General features: G+C 41.4%; 1 protein-coding gene across 1 annotated transcript in view; it reads left to right on the top strand.

Moving 5' to 3' along the window:
- Positions 1-23,520, top strand: part of SLC1A2 (solute carrier family 1 (glial high affinity glutamate transporter), member 2) — a 199,300-nt gene that overhangs the window by 115,255 nt on the left and 60,525 nt on the right. Inside the window, exons 2-4 of the mRNA XM_006883756.1 lie at positions 11,595-11,734; positions 14,349-14,501; positions 16,435-16,685. Of these exons, the coding sequence (XP_006883818.1) occupies positions 11,595-11,734; positions 14,349-14,501; positions 16,435-16,685 (544 nt within the window). The remainder of the gene's footprint in view (positions 1-11,594; positions 11,735-14,348; positions 14,502-16,434; positions 16,686-23,520) is intronic.

Raw genomic sequence — 23,520 nt, 5'->3', positions numbered from 1 at the left:
ATTCTACAACAGTGGCACCATATAGCATTTGTCCCTTTGTGACTGAGATACCTCACTCAGCATAATGTCCTCCAGGGTCACCCATTTTGAATAATATTGCGTGAGTTCCTTGTTCTAAGTTCCCTTTTTAAAGAACTTTCTGGAAAGTCCCATCACCAACTTCTAAGGATATTTCTTTCAATGGCCAGAGTTTCTTAATATGACCACCTAATAACCTATAAGAGATGCTGAGAAATGCAAATTCCCCACTACCACCACCTCAAAACTGGGCATTTGTTGCCTCTAACAGGAAATGCTTTTGCCATGGCAGCCAGTAGCCCTTGACATACAAAGCCTTAGAAAAGGAATTTGGAGACCTGGTTTCTAGTCTCCTCTGTGGTATAGCCTTGGGATAGCAGTTGCCTCTCTGATCATTAGTTTTCAGATGTGTAAAACAGGAATTCCTATTGGTATAGCATTGTTCTGTCCATTTTCTGTACAGAGGTAACTCGTGGTTGCTGTGATGCTGAACATTGTGACACTGATGCATCAAATGCAATAATGTTTACCCGTGGTGGACAGTGTTTGGTGGAGCTCCCTGATTAGAACAAGCTTGGAAGCAGGAGTGGCATCCACTTCTGAAACAGCTTGCCTGCGGAAACTCTGTGAACTTGGAGAAACGATGTAAGTTATACAGGTGTTCAGGTCTTTTGTTCACAGGGTCGCTATGAGCCATCTACGACTCGCCGGCACTTGACAACAACAACAACAGCAGCAAAACAGGAACAATTATTGCTGTCCTGTTGACCTCATAGGTTGTAATGAAGATAAACTAGGAAATATGGAAGTAATTAGCATGGAAGAGAAGGAAGTTAAAGATAATTAGCTTCTTCAATTTTTTTCCTTTTGAGTGAAGAGACCACTTACTATTCAGATTCCTGCAAACTTAGGCTGCCCTTTGTAGCCCATATTTTTAGGGAGCCCTTACATACCACTCCCAAAAAGCACAGTGTGGCTTTTTTTTAAAATATTATTATTAAATTTTATTAGTTTTAATGACCATTTACAGAGATTTTGGGTTTTCATTCATTCATTGTTGCACTGTTTTCTCTACCCTCCTCCCCAGTTCGTTCTTCTTCCCCCCTCCCCGAATGTCTGTTTTAATTGTCCAATTGTCACAGTGCTTGTCGAAGCCAGCTCTGATTAATCTCCTTTGTCAGTGTGTCCTTTGCCATTCCCTATCACTCCTCCCTGAGAGAGACTTCACCCTGATTCATAAGGAAAAGGGGATGGTGTATTCTCTTAGCTACTTCCTGCTGAAAAGGGACGCTGTAGGTTTTAGGGTGAAGATCTTCTCTCAACAGTGTGGCATTTTTAACATCAGCCCTAGGATCTTGCTTTTTTGCATGGCCGTGATAGCAACTTGTCTTCTTGCTTGAAATTGAAGCAATCTTGCAAGGTTGACTGCTTGGTCAAGAGAGAGCACATACTGCTCTGCTGGACGAAGAGGGAGAACCTATCTGAAGAAAAACAATTTTAAGGGATGACCAAAATACCCACAAAATACCAGCTACTGCATCTGCCTCACCCAGTTTCTGCCTGGTGCCAGAAGGCTCAACAGCTCATTAAGCCACTTCTTTTCCATTATGCTCACCACTCCCCTGTCTGGGAGACTGCTTGGAAAGGCTCTTGGGAACTGTCAGTGGCTTGAAGAACATCCCCCCGCCTGAGGGTCAAAAGTAGGGTTCTGTTAACCAGGGGTGCTCTTCACAATCAAGGCTGTGTTAATCTGTGGAAAGGGAATCAGTACCCACTCTGTCTAGTTGAAGAACTATACCTCAGAGGGTCCAGATTTAGAAATGTTAATTCTTGGCTATTGAGCCCTAGGGGTTCCAGTGCCCAATCTTCCAGAAACTAAATCATCCTCCTGTGTCTTCATTGATTTCTTCTGAAAGTCTCAATTGGCCTGAGCCCAGACTTGAGTGCATCCAAATTAGTTAATGTCTTCATTATCTCTGTAGAACACTGAGGCTGCCATAACTTGGGTGGAAAAACTGCATCAGAACAGCCAATGAAGAAGGCCCAGCCCTTCCGTGATACAAACCTGCCTTTACCGGTCCCTGTTTTTTCTAACGCAGGTGTTCATTGCTTATTTCAAAATGGAACCTCCTCATTTGAACCCATTTCTGATCTCTCTTCTTTTTCCTCTTCTCATCTTTTCTAGGCATCTGAGAACTTTCTCTAGAACCAAGTGTCATCCAGAACTTGTGACTAGAACGTGTTTGTATCTAAGCATCCATCCACTCATTCATTCATTCAACTTACAATAATTGAGTCCTTGTATTTTGTGCCAGGATCCACGGTCGATGCTGGGGAGACAGAATCAGCTAAGACAAAGTCTTGCCCTCGAAAAGTTTATATTCTAGTGAAGAATTCCTTTACAGTGTGGTAAATGCCTGGAGGAAGGTGAGCACAGGTGAGAGGGAAAGTCCTGCCCGTGGAGAAAGGGGGTGGGGGAAGAAAGCAAATTTGGAAGTCAGAGAAGCTTCCTGAGAGAAGTCATGCTTGAGGTGAGATTTGTTGAGGAAAACAGGAGTTAGACCAACAAGGCTGGGATGGGAGGTGGGATGGAGAGGACTTTTCAGCCAGAAGCAACAGCTTGGTTGTCTTGGCAGTCACAACCTGCTCAAAGCAAAACTGGAAATGGAGCCAAGTTACCTGTTATTAATTTCCAGATTACATGTCACATGAATATCCCCACTTTATTGGAGTTGTGTGATGCTTTGCAATGTATTTTCTTGATGTTCCATGAACCAGAGGCGGGTAGCCATTACTTCAGAATTGCCTCTGGAGACTGGGCTAGCCTGTGTGCTCCTGGGCCGTGGCATAATTTTTATTTTTAGAAGATGTTCCTAATTAGGAATTATCAACCCCCCTCCCTAGTCTGTCACTGGACCCTGGAGGCTCACTATCACCCAATGTGACCTTTTGTGCAGATGAGCAAGTCTGTTGGGTCAAGGCTGGTTTTAAGTCTCTTCTCTGGAGGATTCCAAAAAACCTTCACAGTTTGTGTAAAATATTATGCTCTGATTATTTTCTGCCAGAGAGTCCAGGGATTCCATTGTTAGGGAGCCCATTGCAGAGGAAAACTCCTAGATCTGCACTCATTCTGATCTTTCTGGGATTTGTTTTAAAACAACCACAGGTCCCAAATCCTCATTAGTCATTGCTTTGGAGTTGGAACCAACTCACAGTTGACCTCCCAGCGGGTTTTCAGGCACTGTAAATTGGGTGAAAGGAGATTGAACATCTTTCTACCCTGGAATACTGGTGGATTTGAATCACCTGCCTTTGGGTTGGGAGTGCAACTCCTTACCCGCTAAGCTACCACAGCTCCCTATTTAGGGCTAAGGAAATGTGTCTACACTTAATGGTAAATAAGTTGTCTTCTTGGTCATTTTCTTCCATTTCAAGATATTAAGACATGTAAAGGAAATAGGACATCATGCTTGGGAGGATGGAGGGACAGCACAGGAGGGGAAGACCCTCTATGAGGTGGATTGACTCAGTGACATGTCAGAGACAGTGAAATTATCACGGATAGAGCAGGGTTTAGGGCTGTTGTACATATAGGGTCGCTATGAGTAACAGGTGACTCGACGGCACATAACAACAACAAAGGAAATGGAAATAGATGTTTACTATATTTCACAGAAGCCCTGGTGGCACATGGATAAGTACTTGGCTGCTAACTGGAAGGTTAGTAATTCATGCTCACCAGTCTTTTCATGAAACAAAGACAGAGCAGTCATCTTCCGTCACGATTATAGCCTTGGAAACCCCATCTGGTATTCTACTCAATCTTACAGCATTACTAGTTGGAGTCAACTGAACAGCAATGAATTTGGTCATTTTCTTAACAACAGGTGGAATATTTTTAAAATACTTTCATAAGTATTATCTCACAGAAACTGCATCATGAACCCATGAGTCAGGTCTTATTAGCCAAGAGATTAAATTGCTTCTCCAAATCATAGTAAGAAAAGGGAGCTTTTTAGCCAAGAATTCAATCGCCATGTAATTAAATAATTACCTTCTCCTGAGTTGCCTTCTGGCTACTGCTCACCAGAGTTTGTCTTTTATCTTCTTTTTCTCAGCAAAAGGAATGCTATTTAAGTTGTTCCTTTGGATTTTGTTCCTTCTCACTTCTTCTTTTCCCTTTATATGAACTCCCAAATACCCCACAGTTTCTGACCCTTGTAGTCACGTCATTAGCTGTTTGAGTCTCTTGACTTGGGAAATGCTGTGGCGAGAAGACTCTTTCTTTCACTTTTCCATCTTTAATTGTTTATATGCATGCCCCCTCTCGTATTCCGTAGGAGTTGATTGCAAATGCACTACGTTGTCTCTTAAGAAATGATTTTGTTGTGATTTTTGAAACCAGTTGATTCACATTTCACTTCACTAATTTTTATTCATTCCCAAGATATTGTTCTGCCCATATTAGAGATCTAGCCTTCAAATTGGTCAAGGGTTATTAAATATAGTTGAGAATACACCCAGGGGAAAAAATATACCCATGTATCAATTACTCTCTGAACTTAACTCCTTATCCACTCTAGCAGCATATGTAAAAACACACTTTTGAGATGAGAAAGGTTAAAATAAAGGTAAGAATGTAAAAAAATCACTGTTGCTATTATTGTTGTTGGATGTTTTTAAAAAGTTTTCTACCTGCCTTTCCTTGTCAGATTGTAATGGAGCTCTTGGGTTGTGACCTCGGGGTCATGAAAAAGATTCCTCTCTTGGTAAATTGTAGCTTTCAGTTCTGGATAGCTTTAGTTCTTCACCTTCCCCACCCCCCACCCCATTTCTGGGTAATGAACTGAGGTCTACCGCTATGGAGCTAATAGCTAGCACAGAACTTTAAAGAATCCATACTCCACCTATCATGTTTTACAGATGAAGAGTCTGAGATTTAGAAAATAAAAACAGGCTCAAATAAAAACACAAACTCGGCTGATTATATACAATGAGAATGTATTCTCATAATTTCATGGCACTTTGGTTCTCTTGCTCATAGACAAGTAAAGTTACTTTCATTTTATCCTCATACAAGTTCTGACAAAATCAGTTAGAGGCACAAGTAGGGTTAGAACCCAACTCATGTGACTTGCAATCTCATCCAGTCTTACTAGACCCAATTCTATTGTGACTTAAAACTATAAACTATACTCTTTAGCCAAAAGCTCAGATGTTCAGGAAGGATCTATAGAAAGTCTTGAATGATTCACTGGTTGCATCTTTTCTAAAAGCAGTTTCTTTTTGTGATTTAGGAAATAAACACATTGACCATAAATGAGAAGAGTATCCAATGATGGTCAGAGACTCTGAAGCCTTGGCCAAAGAGCATAATGATTAAATTAGGTCTCACAGGATAGAGCAAAGACTAATGGACTATTGGAAGGCAAGCAATCTTAGACTGCCATGCCCTTTTTACATCAAGAGTGATGTTCTTTAGGGAGCTAGAAATCCCAGATGTTGGACGATCACAGCTGTAATCATGGTGCTCAGAGCTAACACTAGTGGTATTTCAGGCATTCTTTTCTGAAGACGCCAACCACCTTAGGGAAAAGCCTATTCAACAAGCACTATTTTTGTTGGTGAGAGTCTGATGTAATATCCCCAACTTGGAAAATTTCTGGATGTTTTCTGTCTGTGTCTCCTCAAGTCCTGAAAGCTGGGGGAAGGAAGTTGGGTTTGGGCAGCTGAGGGATGGATGGATGGATGGTTGGATGGATGGATGGATGGATGGATGGATGGATGATGCCCATTGCAAACTTCTCATCCTCCGGAAAAAACATACCAGCTACTATTCTATTCCTCGGGAACTGTTCTGTTGCCACCTCATTGAAGCAGTAAAGGCGGAGGAAAGGTTTCGGTGCCAGATAAGGCAACACTGAAGTGTGCAGAGAGGAAATTTGAATCCAACAGCACGTCTAATGAACCTATTATTAGAGGCTCTTGGCAGAGGGAGGGAAATCAAATGCTAATGAAAAGCAGGTTCTGAGAATAGTTTAAAACTTACCACCCGCACCATTATACATAGTCACAGAGGAGGTTTTGTATGATAAGCAGAGCTTGCTGTTAGAGCAGGAGATACGTGGATTGTGTGAGAAAGAACAGGGCAGCGATTGCAAAATCAACAGCTGTTTAAATAATTCAGTGGAGAAGCTCAAACAGAAGGAAATTAAGGCACATTGTTAAAATTTTTAATTACTCAAACAGCTGTCTTCTTACACAGTCTTACTTACCAGTAGAACAATGGAGTTTTCGTTTCAGAGATCTGATGGGGTCAGTGAATGGAAATGCATAAAATGAAGGAATTGCATTTCTAAATCCTTCATCCAAGACACACTCAAGTAAAGGTAGACATGGCAACGGTGTTGGAGATCACTGCTATTAGCTGCTCTTGTCTTGACACACAAGTCATGGTGACACCATGTACAACACGGGATACTGCCTCATCCAGCTTCAGCCCCACGGGCAGCTGTGGGTCAGACCATGCAATAAGCTGAACTTATCATTCCCTATTATTCATCGCCCAGTGAGCTCATGAACAAAGTGGCCCTCGTAGCAAGGATAGAGATTATGTATACAATAATCAACAGATTTCCACTTATGAAGGCTGACTTGGCTACAGCCACCACTGAGTTTCCAGTCTTCCAGCAGCAAAGACCAACATAGACTCTCAAATATTATACCATTCTTGAGGACAGTCAGTCAGCAGTCTTGTGACAGTTTGATTACTTTGGGCTACTTCCACCATGGTAAAGGCAGGGTTTGTCCTTATTGAGACAGATACTGATTCTGAGTATAGATCTGCCTTCCCTCTAAGCAGTACCTCTCCTAAAACCTACCACCCATGGACTTGCTGAATACCTTATCCACGGCCATCATATTCCATACAGCATTGCTTCGGACCAAGGGTCTCACCATATATTAAATGAAGTGTGGATAGTGCCCAAGCTCCTGGACTAACTGGTATTATCTTGGTCCACATCATTGTGAAGTAGCTATTTTGCTAGAAGAATGGAATAGCTTCTAAAAATATAATTTTGGTGGCAATTATTTTTCAGGATTGGGAAAATGTTCTTTAGGGAGCTGTATATATATTTTTAACGTAGTTTCTTATATATGATGCTGTTTCATTTTCTTGAAATAAAACGGGTTATTGTAGTGTTTTTTTTCATCTAGAGAACTTGGTTGAGGCTAAGCATTCAATAAATGGTAATATTATAACATAGGCAGCCCCTAGATTATGAAAAAAATTCCATTCCTATTTCTGTTTTAAGGTTTTTGAATATATATGTAAGTTGAAGTAGGTACAGTTCATACCCAATATCAGTTAATTATTGTTCTTAGTAGATACTGTTCCTTTCTATTTGTAAACTATTAAGGAGATACAGATAAACTAAAGCATTTTAAACACTATAATGCAGAAGTGATAATAATAATGTTTTTATGTAATTTGTAAAATAATGCCTATTTCTGTGTATCATATGTATTGTTAAGGTTTTAATATAATGAGCATTATGTGCTGGTTTGTAACTTTAAGTTGTGTGTAAGTTGAATGTGCCTAACCTAAAGAGTGTCTGTATAACATATATAATATTTCCCATTTCAGTCTCCCCTTGTGTGCCCAGAGTGCATTGATCAGTTTTCTGATATAGGTAACCCTACTGAGGGCTCTGTGAATTTTGTTTCTCCTCACCCATACATGTTGCCTTTTATCTTTGACCCCCGTTCAGTGTTTCTCCTTGATCACAGTTTTCATTCTGTTTCTTTTTCCAGTGAATATTTTATTCAATTCTTTATCTTTTAATTTGATTCTCAGAGTTCCAGAATTATCATCTGGATATGTTTCACTTGGTTTCTTGGGTCTTTGTTGTAAAGGGATTGGTTGGATTGTGTTACCAAGTTACCATCCTGTCTCCTGCCCTCAAAAAAGAATTCTTTACGAAAAGTTACTAGAGGATTCACTGTATGCCCAGATACAAGATAAGCCCCTAATTTATAGTTTTAAAATTATTTTTATGTGCATATATCAGGAAGCCTGGAACATTTGTTTAATTCCAAGAGGGCAAGACATAGGAATTTAGTTAATAAGTATTTGTGGATTCATAACGTTTTGATGCTACCACTTTGATGTGACTTTTTTGACTTAGAGCTTCAAAGATATTTTATCATAGCTTAAAATGCAACAGTTTTGTGCAACTATAAAATGAGCAGGACAAACATCTTACTGGGTTGAGTGTGTATATTAACCTACTATTTATGTGTTTTCACTTTGAGATGGCTATTCCATTATCTGACTTTTTGATTTTGCCAGGTTGGTTGTTTTTAATATTTGTTAGACTCTCCTGAATCCCAACCATATGTCTGACTTCACCATCAGAAGGGATTTAAACAAAGCAAAGTGTGAAGAGATTGTAATCTTACAGGACACATACAGCGTTGCCAGGAGTGGCTGAGAAATGCATTCACCATTTCAGAACACATACATTTCCATTTTTATTGGTCCTTGCCTGGGGTAGGACTTCATTATAAGCTTGAGAAAATTTTAAAATTATCATTCTGGATGTAAATAGGAACTCATGTATCAATTTCTGGATGTACAAACCAATAACATTCGTTGGGTTCTTTACCTTGAGTCTCTGATTCTCAATATACCCGCCGTAGTGTTGCACTGTCACAGGCTTAGACTCGCTCCCCTCCAGACTTCTCATCTGTCCTTTAGAATGACTGCTCACAGTTTAATCTCGTATAGATAATTCTTTAAAAGAGTACAATTTTAATGTCTAACACTCTTTACTAAGTTGATTTTAGATTAGTTCTGAGTCATTGTTGTTATGTGCAGTCAAGTGGCCTGTGACTCATAGTGACACTATGTACAGCAGCACTGGAGCCTGCCTTGTCCTGAGCCTGTCTCATTGATTCTGACATACCAGCCCCCATTGCCCCAGTTCCTTTCCTGCACTGTCCCTCTACCCTTCCAAACATGATGTCCTCCAAGGACTGGTCCCTCTTCCCCATGTGTCCAAAGTATGTAAGACGGAGCTTCAGAATCCTAGCCTCCAAGGAGAAACTTGGTTTCACCCTAAGATAGACCAGTTTGTTTTCTTGGTGGTCCATGGTCCATGCACCAGCGCCACAACTCGAAGGCCTGGATCAAGTGCACCTTGGTCTCTAGACTGACATTGCTTTTCAGTACTCGGGGTTGGGGGGACAGGACGGGGGCAGAATACAAGTTATGTCACCCTAATTGTAAATATTTCAAGTATTATGCTTTTCTTCTTCGTGTTCCCTATAGAAAGGAACCACCTATGCCAATTACTGTGCTGGGCTCCCAGCATTTTTTTATTATATTTCATTTTCATGGAAGTAAGTGCTGGACCATTCTATCTATGGACCCACAATGACCCAAGGCTCTCTGATTCTAAAACCCACAGCATTTCCCTTAAAGCAGTGATTCCAAACCACTAAGCAGCAGTTTGGTATTTGTTCCAAACCAAAATTTCTCCATAGATCTAGGTAAGATTAACACCTGTTTCTCTTGGAAGGCAGTTTGATGGCCAAGGGAACTTTGGTAGCCTAGTGGTCAGGAGTCACACTGACACCCCAAAGATATGTTGTTTGAGTCCACCAGTTCCTCCACAAGAGGAAGATGGAAAATTTTTTCTCATGGGATTAGCTGCCTCTGAAAATCTACTGGAGGGTCAGCTGTGGGTTGAATCCAGCTCGACAGTGCAGAACAAAAGCAACAACATTTTGGAAGGCACTGTTTTATATTCTTAGATTGTGCCATCTCCTCTCTTGGTGTTAAAACTTTTGGGGGGCATGTTTTCTTTCTTCATTTATGATAGGGTGATGGCTGTACAAAGCAGCAACCAAAAATGTCCTAATTTATCAAAGTAAAGAAAAGCATTTCATCTTAGACCCAGGAGGCACTGGTGGATTTGTGGTTGAATTTTCACACTCTATGTGGAGACTCTAGTGGTGTAAGTACATTAGGTTGCTAACCAAAAGGTCAATAGTTTAAATCCACAAGCCACACAGTGGGAGAAGATGAGACAGTCTCCTCTCACAAAGACTTAAAGGCTCAGAAAACTGATGGAGGGTGGCTGTGAGTCGAAACATACTTGCTGGCAAACAGGTTTGTGTACTGAATATTTATTTCCTTTTCCTTTTATGTGGAAGACCCAGGGTTAATTCTCAGCCAGTGCACATCATGCACAATGACTCATTCGTTAAGTTGGGCACCAACTCAATACCAATAAACAACAATCAATCCCAAGCTTATATCTAGTGTCTTATTGGCCTATGAACATCAAAGCTGGAGAATATAGTCTTGAACCCATTATCCCAGCAAAGGATGCAGTAAGCTAAGCCTCAGCACATCTTGGATTCACCTTTGAGTTCACCTAGGGAAGAGATGGACTGAGATGGAAGAGAAAAGTTGATCCCTAACGGCTCCTTACAGCCAAGCATCATTGATAGTTGTGGACAACTTAGCAGAGTACTGATAATACGAGTTACCTTTGAAAGCCACAGTAGAATGCATTGTTTGTTTTTTTTTTCAATTTAAATAGCATTCAGTTTATTACAAATATTTAGTATTGGCTTCCCATATTTCCCCCTTTTGTTTTTATCATAATTATGTTATCATCTAGATGAGCACCCTGTTTTATTTTTTTTAACAAGAGAAATTAAAGAAAAAATTTAGCTGTATTTGTCCAAGATAAGGAAGGGTGGAACTTGGAAGCATTTTAATTTGAACAGAAATCTCTTGACCTGAAAATAAAACCCAATCCTCAAAACAACTCAAAACCACTGCTTCAAGCAAACTCTGGCTCACAGATTTGCTCTATCAGGTTTCCAAGTCTGTAAATCTTAGTGGGAGGGATGATCTCCTTGGTTAGATGCCCTTACCCCACTAGGTTAGCAATGCTTTATAACATCAGGGTTCCTTCTCCTGACCTTTGAAAACTCAAACTCATTGCCACATGTGGCTAGCTGACCACCCAGTGGGTTTTCAGAAGCTGTAAATTGCAAGGGAGGAGATTGCTCATCTTTCTCCCGATCATAGATAATTAAAAAAATCACCTTTTCATGCTGTTACAAGCTACAGGTTAGGGTAGTGAAGAAATCTCAGCTTTTAGAGCCAGTTAGATATGGATTTGGATCTCCTTTCAGTTTGGCCGGAAGCCTTGACTAAACTAGTAACTCTGGGGCAAGCTACTTCCCTTCCAGAGTTCCTGTGGTAAGTGCCCCTTGGAAAATCCCTCCATTGTCTGTGATTTTCCTATTCTTTGCTGTGAGGGCCTAGTAATAATGGGTCACAGCACCAGACACAGGTGTCCACTGTGTCCTGGCGCCCGGCTTATTTATGAACTGCAATTCAGGGCACCGTAATTTTGTTTTCTCATTGATGCTTCCATCAGTGATGTTTCCAAGATTCCCAGCTGTTTATTCCACTTCTACCTGGGTTCCTGAAACTGGGTAGAGGAAATGCCGTTCTTTCTCCAATCACTGTCTTTGCTTCTGTTGTATAGTGCCAACAACATGCCCAAGCAAGTTGAAGTTCGAATGCATGACAGCCATCTGACCTCTGAGGAACCCAAGCACCGGCACCTGTGTCAGCGCTTGTGTGACAAGCTGGGGAAGAACCTGCTGCTCACGCTCACGGTGTTTGGTACGTGCTGAGTTGTTCAGTCCCCACCCAGTCTTCCAAGTCTCCCTTCACTCTGTGGGCAGCTAGTCTTTGCACGGCATAGGTAGCCATGTGTCTAAGCCCTGTCGGTCCCCAGGTGTTGCTATTCCTCAGTGATGTAATCTCTCACATACCCTACATGGATCCTTTGCTAATCTTCTTTGACTTTCCGTGGTTCTCAAATTTTAGTGTGCATGTTGTTGTTGTTAAGTGCCATTGACTCATAGACCACACATAGTGACCCTATGAACAAAAGGCCTGAACAATTGTATAAATTTCATTGTTTCTCCAAGTTCATAGGGTTTCTGGAGGCAAGCTATTTCAGAAGTAGACACCACTCCTGCTTCCAAGCTTGTTTTAATCGGGGAACTCCACCAAACACTGTCCACCATGGGTAACCATTATTGCATTTGACACATGAGTGTCACAGTGTTCAGCATCACAGCAACCACGAGTTGCCTCTGTACAGAAAATGGACAGACCAGTGCTATACCACTTAGAAGAATGTTTGACCAAAACCAATTAAAGGCTGAGGGACACAGATTAAAATCACCCACCTTTGACTTGGTAGCATAACTTTCTATCCACTAGGACCACAGAGCTCTCTCTATGCTGGTGTTGGTGTTGTTAAGTGCCATTGAGTCGCATACAACTTCTCAAGCCATATCTATGGAAACTTTGCATTGGGCCATTTGGAATGGTGCCCTGAAATGTGTATCTTCACAAGTTTCCTTGATGATCCCCATGCAGATAATCAGCAAACCACATTTAGAAAAATACTTGCATTCAAGATAAAGGCAACAGTTGTAGGAAGCTCCACTAAGAGGGTTCACAACGCATAACCTTCTTTGAATATTTTTTTTGGCATAGATTAATTGGATTAATCTAACACATTAATTAATGAGGTCAATGTGAAAGAGGCTTGTCTTGCGACCTTGACCTACTCCAGCTTCATCTTACAAGACTTAGTTCCCTCTCCAAACTTCACCCAAACCACAGTTGTTCTTTCTTGTGGTCTGTTGATACAGTCTTGGTCTTAGATTTCCCACCAGTGGTTGTTGGACACAGAGCAAATTGTGGTGTCTTAATGACAACCACAACATTTCCTGTCTTGATTCCTCCCTTGCTATTCCACTCTCTTGTAGGGAACACAGACAAATAATATACAGCTCATCTCTCACTCCTACTTCCCACCGAACACACCCGCCTTCTCTAGACTCTGACCACTTCTTTTAGTCCACCATCTTGGATGTCAAGCCACAAAATGACCACAGCTCAGTTCATTTAATTAAAGGAAAACCACAGGCAGTGGGAGGTTTTTCCCAAAGGCTATTTACTACATATGCAGATTTCATTTCATCATAGATCTGGAAGAATTTGGACAGTTAAGTTTTTCACTTATGGAAGGACAGAAAGGTCAGCTTTGGTTACGAGAGGCCCTCTAAGTCCCTGAAGTCAACATCATGACCCAAATAACCCAATAACTCATATAGCTAGTGCTTATGACCTGATTTGTGGTTTATACAGGATGCTTTTTGTTGACCACCATTTAACAAGATGGTTGACTGCCATTTAGAAAGATGTGAACTTTTCTTGTGGGATCTCTGAGGATGCAAAGTGAAAGGCGCCTGCCAATGTCTCTGTTCGAATTGTTCCCAACAAAACTCTATCTTTTCAGAAAGCCTCACTGATCTCTCTTAAGACAAACACATCTGAAGGTTATGTCCAAGAAAGGACATGGACGTTAGGGAAAACTTATTTAGGAAGAGTCATGGGGAGAATTATAGGAAGTCAAAGGAAATAGAGGAGAAAAGAAACTAACACTAGCTCACTTGATCAAATGTTTATTTTATCTGGCCGCTAGTTGAAAAGGGAAGTATATGATACCCCACTTCATGTGTAGCTCTTTCTAGGCTTGGTACTTGGTGCTATGGATCATTCCCACTGACATTCCTTCAACTCTACAAAGGAACAATGTCTTCAGAGGAGCTGGGTCAAGTCACCACTTCATGCTTCCCAAAAGACTTTGAGAGAGTATTTCTTGATTCTTCACGTGCTACTTTTTTGCGATAGGTAGGGCAACAGAAATTTCTGTCACTGTTCAAAGTCAACTTTACCATGTAATAGTATTTTTGTCACATGTTATTCATCACCTAAAAATGGAGAAGCATAAACAGGCCAATGTTACTGAAATAGTTTCCTAGAATTATTAATTTGACTAAGAGTGTTGAATATACCATGGACTGCTAGGAGAACAAACAGATTTGTCTTGGAGAGGGTGAAGCCAGGCTGCACCTTGGAATCAAGGATTCTGAAGCTCTGTCTGACATACTTTGGGCATGTTCCAAGAAGGGACCGGTCCTTGAAGAGGGACATCATGTTTGGGAGAGTGGAGGGACAGCACAGAAAAGAAAGACCCTTGATGAGAAGGATCGATTCTGTGATAGGGGTGGTGGAGTAAGTGTGTTGGAGACAGTTGAGGTTGGCACAGGATAGAGCAGGGTTTAGGGCTCTTGTAGGGCTATGAGTTGCAAGTAACTTGACAGCACATAACAACAATAAGGCAAAAGTAATTTATTTTCCCCTTACCACGTAGGTGTCATCCTTGGGGCAGTATGTGGAGGCCTTCTTCGCTTGGCATCTCCTATCCATCCGGATGTGGTTATGTTAATAGCCTTTCCAGGAGATATACTCATGAGGATGCTAAAAATGCTCATCCTCCCACTCATCATCTCTAGCTTAATCACAGGTAAGACAGCCTCTCTGCACACCTGGACAGAATGGTTCTTCAATTCGGGCTTTATTGAACGGTATCAATTTCACTGAGTGAGTGAATGTAACCTCTTGAGCCCTTTCACTTTAGAGTCTTGATTTTCTTGTCTCCAAAATGGTCATAATACTTGAAAGTAAAGCCTCACTGTCTTCCATTGGTCAGATTCTCTGTTAAGCCACAAATAATGAAAAAGAAATACAAGCTCATATTCTAAACGATGATTTCTGCAGTTTTATTAACAAACCATTTTCCCAACTAAATTTTTTTCATGGAGTGAAAAAGACAGTGAATAGAAAAGGAAATTTTCCCTCCGTTTGGTTCCACATGGCAGGGAGTGGGCTTTCAAAATAAATGTGAAATTTGGCCACTCTTAGAGTTTTTCAGAAGAAAGGTGCCTTTAAGTGTGTGCATCACGTGAGCTTATTTTTTTAATTAAAATAATTATTTCATTAGAAAGAGAGTGTGTGTACATGTGCTTTCTTCCATGTGCTTCCAGTAGTAGTTTATTCTTTAACAGATAATATTTATTAAGCAGTTATAAACTGGTATAGTTTAGACACCCACCTTTGAGGTAAGAATCAGAAATTGAACTTTGCATGCCACTGAGTTGGTTGAACTTGGAAAATATCATCTCCTGAAGGAAATGAAGCTGACAACTTCAAGAGATTAACACACTAAATCAGATTATTGTACAAGCTCACAGCTGGTGGGCCTGTAGACCCAGTGACTGGAACCAATGGCATTCAACTATATGAATTCAGAGGCTAAACCTAGGCTGAGTGAAGGAAGCTGTACTTTCACCTTAAGCATTCCTCTTTTCAACCAGAGAAAATCCTCCCCACCCTCATTTAACAAACTTTACATTGGCCAACAGACAAGGAAACATGGCGTCCATTTGACTAGACTTATACGTTAGGTTATAAGAAAAAATAGGTCATTTATGAGTCAGTTTAATTTAGAAAAGTTACTATCAACAACTTTCTGCCCCACAGCTTAAAGAACTGGTCCTCAGTAAAGAGTTTAATATGATCTGTGAAATGTAGAAACTGAAACCAGGAAGTGAAAAAGAGGAAGGAACACTGGGAAAAAACCCACTGGAGGCTGGAGTTTTTGTGACTTGCTTGGAATTTCCGCTAGGGATCACAGAACTCCCCTACAACCATTTTATAGATGAAGTGCCCCCCATTTGTAGGATGCTTTGCACAGGTGTTCAGTAATCCCTTCGAGAGCACCGGAAATGTGGTTCTTCATCATGCTTTGAAGTGGAATGGACGGCCTAGGCTTGATCACTGTTCGTAGACTTTTGGTTTTCAACGCTAAGGAATATATTAAAAAGCTTTTAGGCATGACTTAGCGTCATCAACTTTTTATTCCCCTGGCAAAGACATTGAAAACACTAAAAGGTAAAAAATAGCACCTTCCTTTAAAAAAGAAAAGATAACCTGATTTAAAAGAAGGGAAACTATAAGATACAGGATGTAAATATAAATATGTAATAAAATGTCAAGTATCATCACATGAATGAAACAAAATGTAAACAAACTATTATATGCAAAACAATAGTGTTTTTTTTAAATACCAAACAAACAAATTAAAACTTAAAAAAAAAATGGGAAGCATGCAACTTTAAAATTTAAAATAAAATATATCCAGCTTTATTTTCATTCACTAGCACAGATTGGCACAAAGGTTGACACAGGCCAGTTTGTAAACTTAGAACCAGATGACCATCCCTCATTTGCCCCAGTTTTCTGGAATCTCAAAAAGTTCCTGAAAAAAACAGATTTGTAGATTTGACTAAACACTCAACAGTAGGGAATAATATTAACCATTAAGGCATTTGAGTAATGTGCAACCAGTGATGAGAATCACAATACAATTGACCCTTATGAATATCTTTCCAATCCAGGGTTGTCTGGCCTGGATGCCAAGGCCAGTGGCCGCTTAGGCACGAGAGCCATGGTGTATTACATGTCCACGACCATCATCGCGGCTGTGCTGGGAGTCATCCTGGTCTTGGCCATTCACCCCGGGAACCCCAAACTCAAGAAGCAGCTGGGGCCTGGGAAGAAAAATGATGAAGTATCCAGCCTGGATGCCTTCCTGGACCTTATTAGAAACCTCTTCCCTGAAAACCTTGTTCAAGCCTGTTTTCAACAGGTAACGTAAAGTCCTGATGTTCACACCTCTCCAGATTTCTCAGTTACTGAGACAGGAACTTTGAGCTTATTTCAAGGAATCAATACTGGGTAGCAGTTTTCTTGATATTATCTCTGGTTTGTCTTTTTTAAAAAAAAAAAATAACCAAACTAATTGCTAATGAGTTGGCTCTGAGTTGCGTTGTTGTTGTTGTTCTTACGTGCCATCGAGTTGCCTGCAACTCATAGTAACCCTATTTACAGCAGCTCTGAAGCCTGCCCTGTCCTGAGCCAGTCTCACTGATTCTGCCACACCTCCCCCACAGTCCCAGTTACTGTATCAATCCATCTCATCCGGGGTCTTCCTCTCCTGCGCTGTCCCTCCACCCTTCCAAGCATGAGTCTTTCTCCGAGAACCAGTCCCTCCTAGTTAACAAGCCTATAAGACAGATTAGACCTGTACCATAGTGTTCCCAAGGATGTGAATCTTGTCAGAAGCAGACTGTCACATCCTTCCCTGAGGAATGACTGGGGGGCGGATTCGAACTGGAAACTTTCCAGTTAGAAGCTGAATGTTTGACCACTGCATCACCAGGGCTCCTTTCTTTACCTAGCTGGGTGTTGTATGAGTTAAGATTTTGGGAATGGAGGATCTTGGGATTTTTTTTTTAACTTTTCTCTCTCCGTTTAGTTAATTTACTGTCACTTTTCTTTAAGGTCCATCTTCTTTTTGTGTTTTGTCTCTGCATCATCCAAGACATATTTTAATTACTCTTGCACACAATCCTCTATAGAGGTCCCTATTTCACCAGTCTAATAAAATGGCTTGTTGGATGTGTGGAAAAGATATGGTATCTCCAAGGTGGGTCTAGGATTTGAGTACTGCATACAGGCTGTGAAAAACTTAAATAGCATGCTGTTAGCTGCTGTTGAGATAGCTCCATTGTATGGTGACTGTGTTTGACAGAGTGAAACGTTCCCCAGCCTTGCACCATCTTCAGGATCTATGGCTTGTTTATTCAGTCAGAAGAGTGCTGAAGGTACCATGGACTGTGAAGAGAACAGATTCATCCTGGAGAGGGTTAAACCAGGCTGCTCCTTGGAGGCAAGGATTCTGAGGCTTCATCTGACATACTTTGGTCATGTTGTAAGGAGAGACCGGTCCTTGGAGAAGGACATCATGCTTGGGAGGGTTGAGGGCAGGCGCAGGAGGGGAAGGCCCTCTGGCAGATGGATTAATTCGGTGACTGGGGCAATCGGGATGAGTGTGTCAGAGGCAATGTGATTGGCACAGGACAGAGCAGAGTTTAGAGCTGTTGTACATAGGGTCGCTATGAGTCGCAAGCAACTCGACGGCACACAACAACAATATTCTGTTATGATCTACAGAGTTTTCATTGGCTCATTTTCAGAAGTTTAGGATATCTTTCCTTTTATAAAGAAAAACTTCTTGGCTAAGTCTGTGTTAGCCAAGAAGCTCTGTTGAACCCTTGTTACCATGAATGACCCTGCTGATAGGTGAAACATAGGTGGCAAAGCTTCTATCATCAGAGAAACACACAAGCCACTATGACATAATCAACTGATAAATGATGATCAAATGAGTTAGAATTATAGATCGTGAAAATTATATTGTTTGGAGCTGTCGAGTTGACCATGACTTATAATGACACTATGAACAATAAGTCTGAACCTTGCTCTAACCCTCTCCATCTTCTTAGTCTCTGAGATACTGGAACCCATTGTTACAGTCACGGTGTCTGTCTATATTGTTGAGGGTCTTTCTTTCTCTGACCCTCTTCCTTTACTAGCATGATGCTGTTTTCCAATGATTTATGTTAAAAAGTTCATATTTTCATCCCTATATTTTCTATACTCTTAAATGCACATATATTGTATATAATCTTTAAAATATTTCAAACCAAATGTTGTTGTTGTTGTTATGTGCCATCGAGTCGCTTGCGACTCATAGTGACCCTATGTACAATGGCCCTAAACTCTGCTCTGTTCTGTGCCAATCGGACTGTCTCTGATACTCCCATCCCGATGATCCCAGTCACTGAATCAATCCACCTCATAGAGGGCCTTCCTCTCCTGCGCTGTCTCTCCACCCTCCCAAGCATGATGTCCCTCTCTAAGGACCAGTCTCTCCTCACAACATGTCCAAAGTATGTTAGATGGAGCCTCAGAATCCTTGCCTCGAAGGAGCCACCCAGTTTAACCCTTTCCAGGACAAATCTGTTTATTTTCCTAGCCATGGTATTCTCAATACTCTTCTCCAGCACTACAGCTCAAAGGCATCAATTCTCCTTCTATCCTCCTTGGTCATTGTCCAACTCTCTGATGCATAACAGGTGATTGCAAAGACCATGGCCTGTATCAGACGCACCTTAGTCTCCAGGGAGACACCATTGCTCTTCAGTACTCTGGAGAGGTCCCTAACAGCAGACTTTCCCATGGCAATGCGCCTTTTAATTTCCTGGCTACTGGTGCCAAGAGTGTTGACTGTGGAGCCAAGCAAACTAAAGTTGTGTACAATCTCAATCTCTTCACCATCCATCCTGATGCTGCCAATTGGTCCAGTGGTGAGAATCTTTGTCTTCTTGACATTGAGCCTCAATCCATATTGGTGGCTGCAGTCCTTGACCCTCTGCAGCAGGTGCTTCAGGTCCTCTTCAGTTTCAGCAAGCAGGGTTGTGTCATCTGCATAACACAGATTGTTGATAAATCGTCCACCAATTTTGACCCCACATTTCTCCTCATAGAGCCCAGCCTCCCGGATAATCTGTTCTGCATATAGGTTGAAAAGGTATGTAGATAGGATGCATCCCTGGCGTACACCCTTCCCAATTTTGAACCATGCAGTGTTCCCTTGCTCTGTTCGGACAACTGCCTCCTGGTCCAAGTATAGGTTTCTCGTTAGCACAATCAAGTGTTCTGGGATTCCCATTCTTCTCAGAGTCAGCCACAGTTGTTATGATCCACGCAGTCAAATGCCTTCGCGTAGTCAAACCAAATAGTTCTGCAATATGTATGCTATGTGACACCTTTTTTAAAATTTATCAATATTTTAAAAATACCATTTTCTCTTTCTTTTTTTGTTTTTTAAGATCACATAGTATTTATACAGAGTGAGTTCCTAGAAGTGAAAAGTTTCATGCCAAAAAGTTTGCAGTTTAAATATGTTGGATCTTGTGAAATCATCATCTATTCATCTAGAAATATGTAGAAATATATACATTCACCAATTGCATGCAGGCATGGAAATTGATTTTTAAGTTGTGATTTAAATAAAAAATTATTCTGCTGTCTAAAACCACTGAATTAGTTAGGCCCCACTCACCAGCTTGTGGTCTAACCCCAAGGCTGGACTAGGTTAGGAAATATTAATAGCTCAGGTGAATAACAAAGCCCAGTACAAAAAAAATGGAGCTGCCTTCAACTTTTTCCAGAGAATCCCAAAAGAATGGACTTTGGAAACAAGAGTGGGGGGAAAGCCTGGCTTCCCAGCTATCTCCAAAATGTGGTTGCAAGTACTACTGAGTCCACATTAACTGTTTAGAATTTGTTTTCCAGTTTCCTGTGTGGCTTTGGTGGTGCTTATAGCATGGAGTTATATTAAAGGAAGTCATGGTAGCCTAGTAGTAAGGAATTGAGCTGCAAACCAAAAGGCGCATGGTTTAAATCCACCAACTGCTCTATGGGAGAAAGATGGGAAATCTCCTCCTTGTGATTTACAACCTCTGAAAACCCACTGGAAGGTCAGTTATGAATCACTTCTAACTTGATGGCACACAACAACAACATTCTAAGAAGAGGAAGTTCAGCAGGGCCTGTGTGTCTCTGTGTGTGTGCATTCTTAGCCTGGAGCAGACCTCAGAAAGATGAACTTGCTTGCTTTTGGATGAACACACAATGGAGTACCAAGTCTATGCTTAACTCTTGGGAAGGAATAGGATTGTAGCTGTTTTAAGATGAGGTGGCAGAAGACTAGAAGTGGAGCAAATATAAGGGACAAGGGAGGACAGTTCAGTCACTGACATACTGCATTCAAGAAGTGGACACCCTTCATCTCAGTCAGTGAGGCGGAACCTAAGAACAAGCTCTTAACTCAGAGATGCTGGTCTAGTCTTGGCAGTTAGTCTTGTGGCACCAGCTGTGCTCACGTGTTAAAACTGATTGATGGACAGTGGACCGTGCCAATGACAGTGGCCTGGAGGACTGAGCCATTCCCTGTTCCTCTCTTCTACTTGGTAGGTAGGTCTCTAGCTGAGCCAAGGTCATAGTTCATTTGAATTAAAATAACCAAAGAGAAAATGGTGTGGAATGCTTTACCTCAAAGTGAAAGGGGGAAATCCAGTCCCTAAAATGCATTTGGTCAGTAGTATGGGACTGGAATCCAGGTTGGAAGTCGTCTGCAACAGCCAGATTCTACAGAGGTTTATTTGCTGGTTTTGAGTGGAATGTTTACTGGCCAATGGATATGAGTTGATTTGATTCGGCTTCCGATTTAAAAATTCATTTAGGCCCTCGGGCCTGCTTTTGTTTTTGGTCAAACTTTTCTTCTAAATGATATAGCACTGGTCTGTCCATTTGCTGTATAAAGGTAACTCATGTTTGCTGTGATGCTAAACACTGTGACACTGATGTGTCAAATGCTATAATGGTTACCCATGGTGGACAGTATTTGGTGGAGCTTCCAAATCAAAACAAGCTTAGAATGAGGAGTGGCATCCATTTCTGAAATAGCTCCAGAAACTCTATGAAGTTGGAGAAATGATGAAAGTTATACAAGTGTTCAGGTCTTTTGTTCAAAGGGTTGCTTTGAGTCATCTATGACTCGACGGCACTTAACAACAACAACAAGGCTGATTTAAGAAGCCCAGAAGAAAAAGAATCTTAAACCAGCTATTAACCCATGGACTTGGGGGCCTTAGAGAAGGCTTGAGGAAGAGGAATTCTTATATGAAATTATTTTTCATTGCCAGAGAGAAAGTGTGTAGGGAAACACAAGAAGTGATTTAAAATAACCTCTCTATGGTGAGGGGGCACATACCAACCCGAGTTAGACCCAGAGATGTAAACACCAAGGTGAGTGGAGGCCGACCGCCCCACAGTGATAGTTTGTCCAAGCTGGGCCTCTGTCTTTGAGTGCAGCAAGTTCTCATGCTTGCTCTTCAGGATTGACTCTGAACTAAGGAGTGGCTTCTGAAAGAGTAACTAGCCAATGGTTAGAAGATGTGGCCTGATAATATTAACTCCAGTCCTGTGGATAATGACCTCATGAGCTCTTTGATTCCAGGGGATTCAGTGTATGGTCATTCAGCCCAAACTTTCGCCTGTCAGTTTGCTGTACTGCAGTGAATTATGGTTGCTGTGATGATGTGTAAAGTTGTGCCACCAGAGTTTCAAATACAACAGGTTCACCTATGGTGGGCTGATTTCAGCATAGTTTCCAGATAAAGACAGAATAGGAAAGAGTGGTTGTCCACTTGTGAAATAATGGATGCTTGAAAGCCCTTTGAATAGTGGCAAGGACATCACTTGATACAGTGGTGAAAGATGAGATCCACAGATTGGAAGGCACTAAACACAGTAGAGATTGTAAGGACACCACAGGATTGAGAAGAATTTCTCTGTTATGCTTGTAAGTCAGTATAAGTCACTATGTAAGTGATTATATAAGTCAGGAAATCAAAAGACAAATTGTACTGGAAAAAAGCAGCTGTCAGGAACCTCTCCAGTGTACTAAGAAGCAACAATGTCAGTCTGGAGACTAATGTGCACCTGATCCAGGCCATGGCCTTTGCAATTACTTGCTATGCATCAAAGAACTGGACAATGACTAAAAATGACAGAAGAAGAATCGATGCCTTTGAGTTGTAGTGCTGGAGAAGAATCTTGAACATACATACCGTGGACCACCGAGAAAACAAATAAGTCTGTCTTGGAGAGGGTGAAACCGAGTTTCTCCTTGTAGGCTAGGATATTGAAGCTTCATCTCACATACTTTGGGCACATGGCTAGGAGGAACCAATCCTTAGAGAAGGGTGAAGGGACAGTGCAGGAGAGGAAGACCCCAGATGAAATCGATTGATACAGTAACTGGGTCAATGGGAGTAGGTGTGTCGGAGTTGTGAGAGTGGCTCAGGAGAGGGCAGGCTTCAGAGCTGTTGTACATAGGTTCACTATGGGTTGCAGACAACACAACCGTACATAACAACAACAACAACAACAAGTCACTATAAGTCAGAGCCAACTTGATGGCATCTAATCACATTTTATTTAGTCAATACTTGTGAGCATCAATTAGGGTGTTGGGCTTTCTGTACTACAGAGACCATGAGGTCCTCTCTTATATATATGTTCTTGGGCTGAGACTGAAACATGCAAAGAAAAATAATGTTAACATACAGACATAACTGAAGGTAAGTGTTAAGTGCTCTGAGGGCTAGAGGCAGGAAGATGGGCTAACGGGCTAACCGGAAGCCTCCTTTGATCTGAGACATACGGGATCAGAATGAAGGAGGCTGGGAAGAACTGGGTGAAGAACTAAGATAACACAGATCCTTCGTGATCCCTCCTGAATTTTCTCTTCATGCCTTTGTTTTTCCAGACCAGAGTCTCCCCAGCATAGCCTGCTCTGGGCTTCCTCTCTCTGTGTGCAAGTGCTTGCTTTCAGGCTGCCACAGAGCACTATGCCTCACCATAACGCTCCTAGTTCAGATGGTTGATAGTTCAGCATTGTTCACTGTTGGAACAGCCACAACAGTACTATGTCGTTATAGTTTAACATGGAGCACAGTTGGTGGAAAGAACTCAGCTGTGTTCAGGCCACCTGAGTGTTGAAGTACCAG

Source organism: Elephantulus edwardii, unplaced genomic scaffold, assembly GCF_000299155.1.
Source record: "Elephantulus edwardii isolate Elephantulus edwardi_28Jun2011 unplaced genomic scaffold, EleEdw1.0 scaffold00029, whole genome shotgun sequence".
Taxonomy (NCBI): domain Eukaryota; kingdom Metazoa; phylum Chordata; class Mammalia; order Macroscelidea; family Macroscelididae; genus Elephantulus; species Elephantulus edwardii.
Note: the sequence above shows the minus strand (reverse complement) of the source record. Positions and strands in the feature narration are given on the sequence as shown.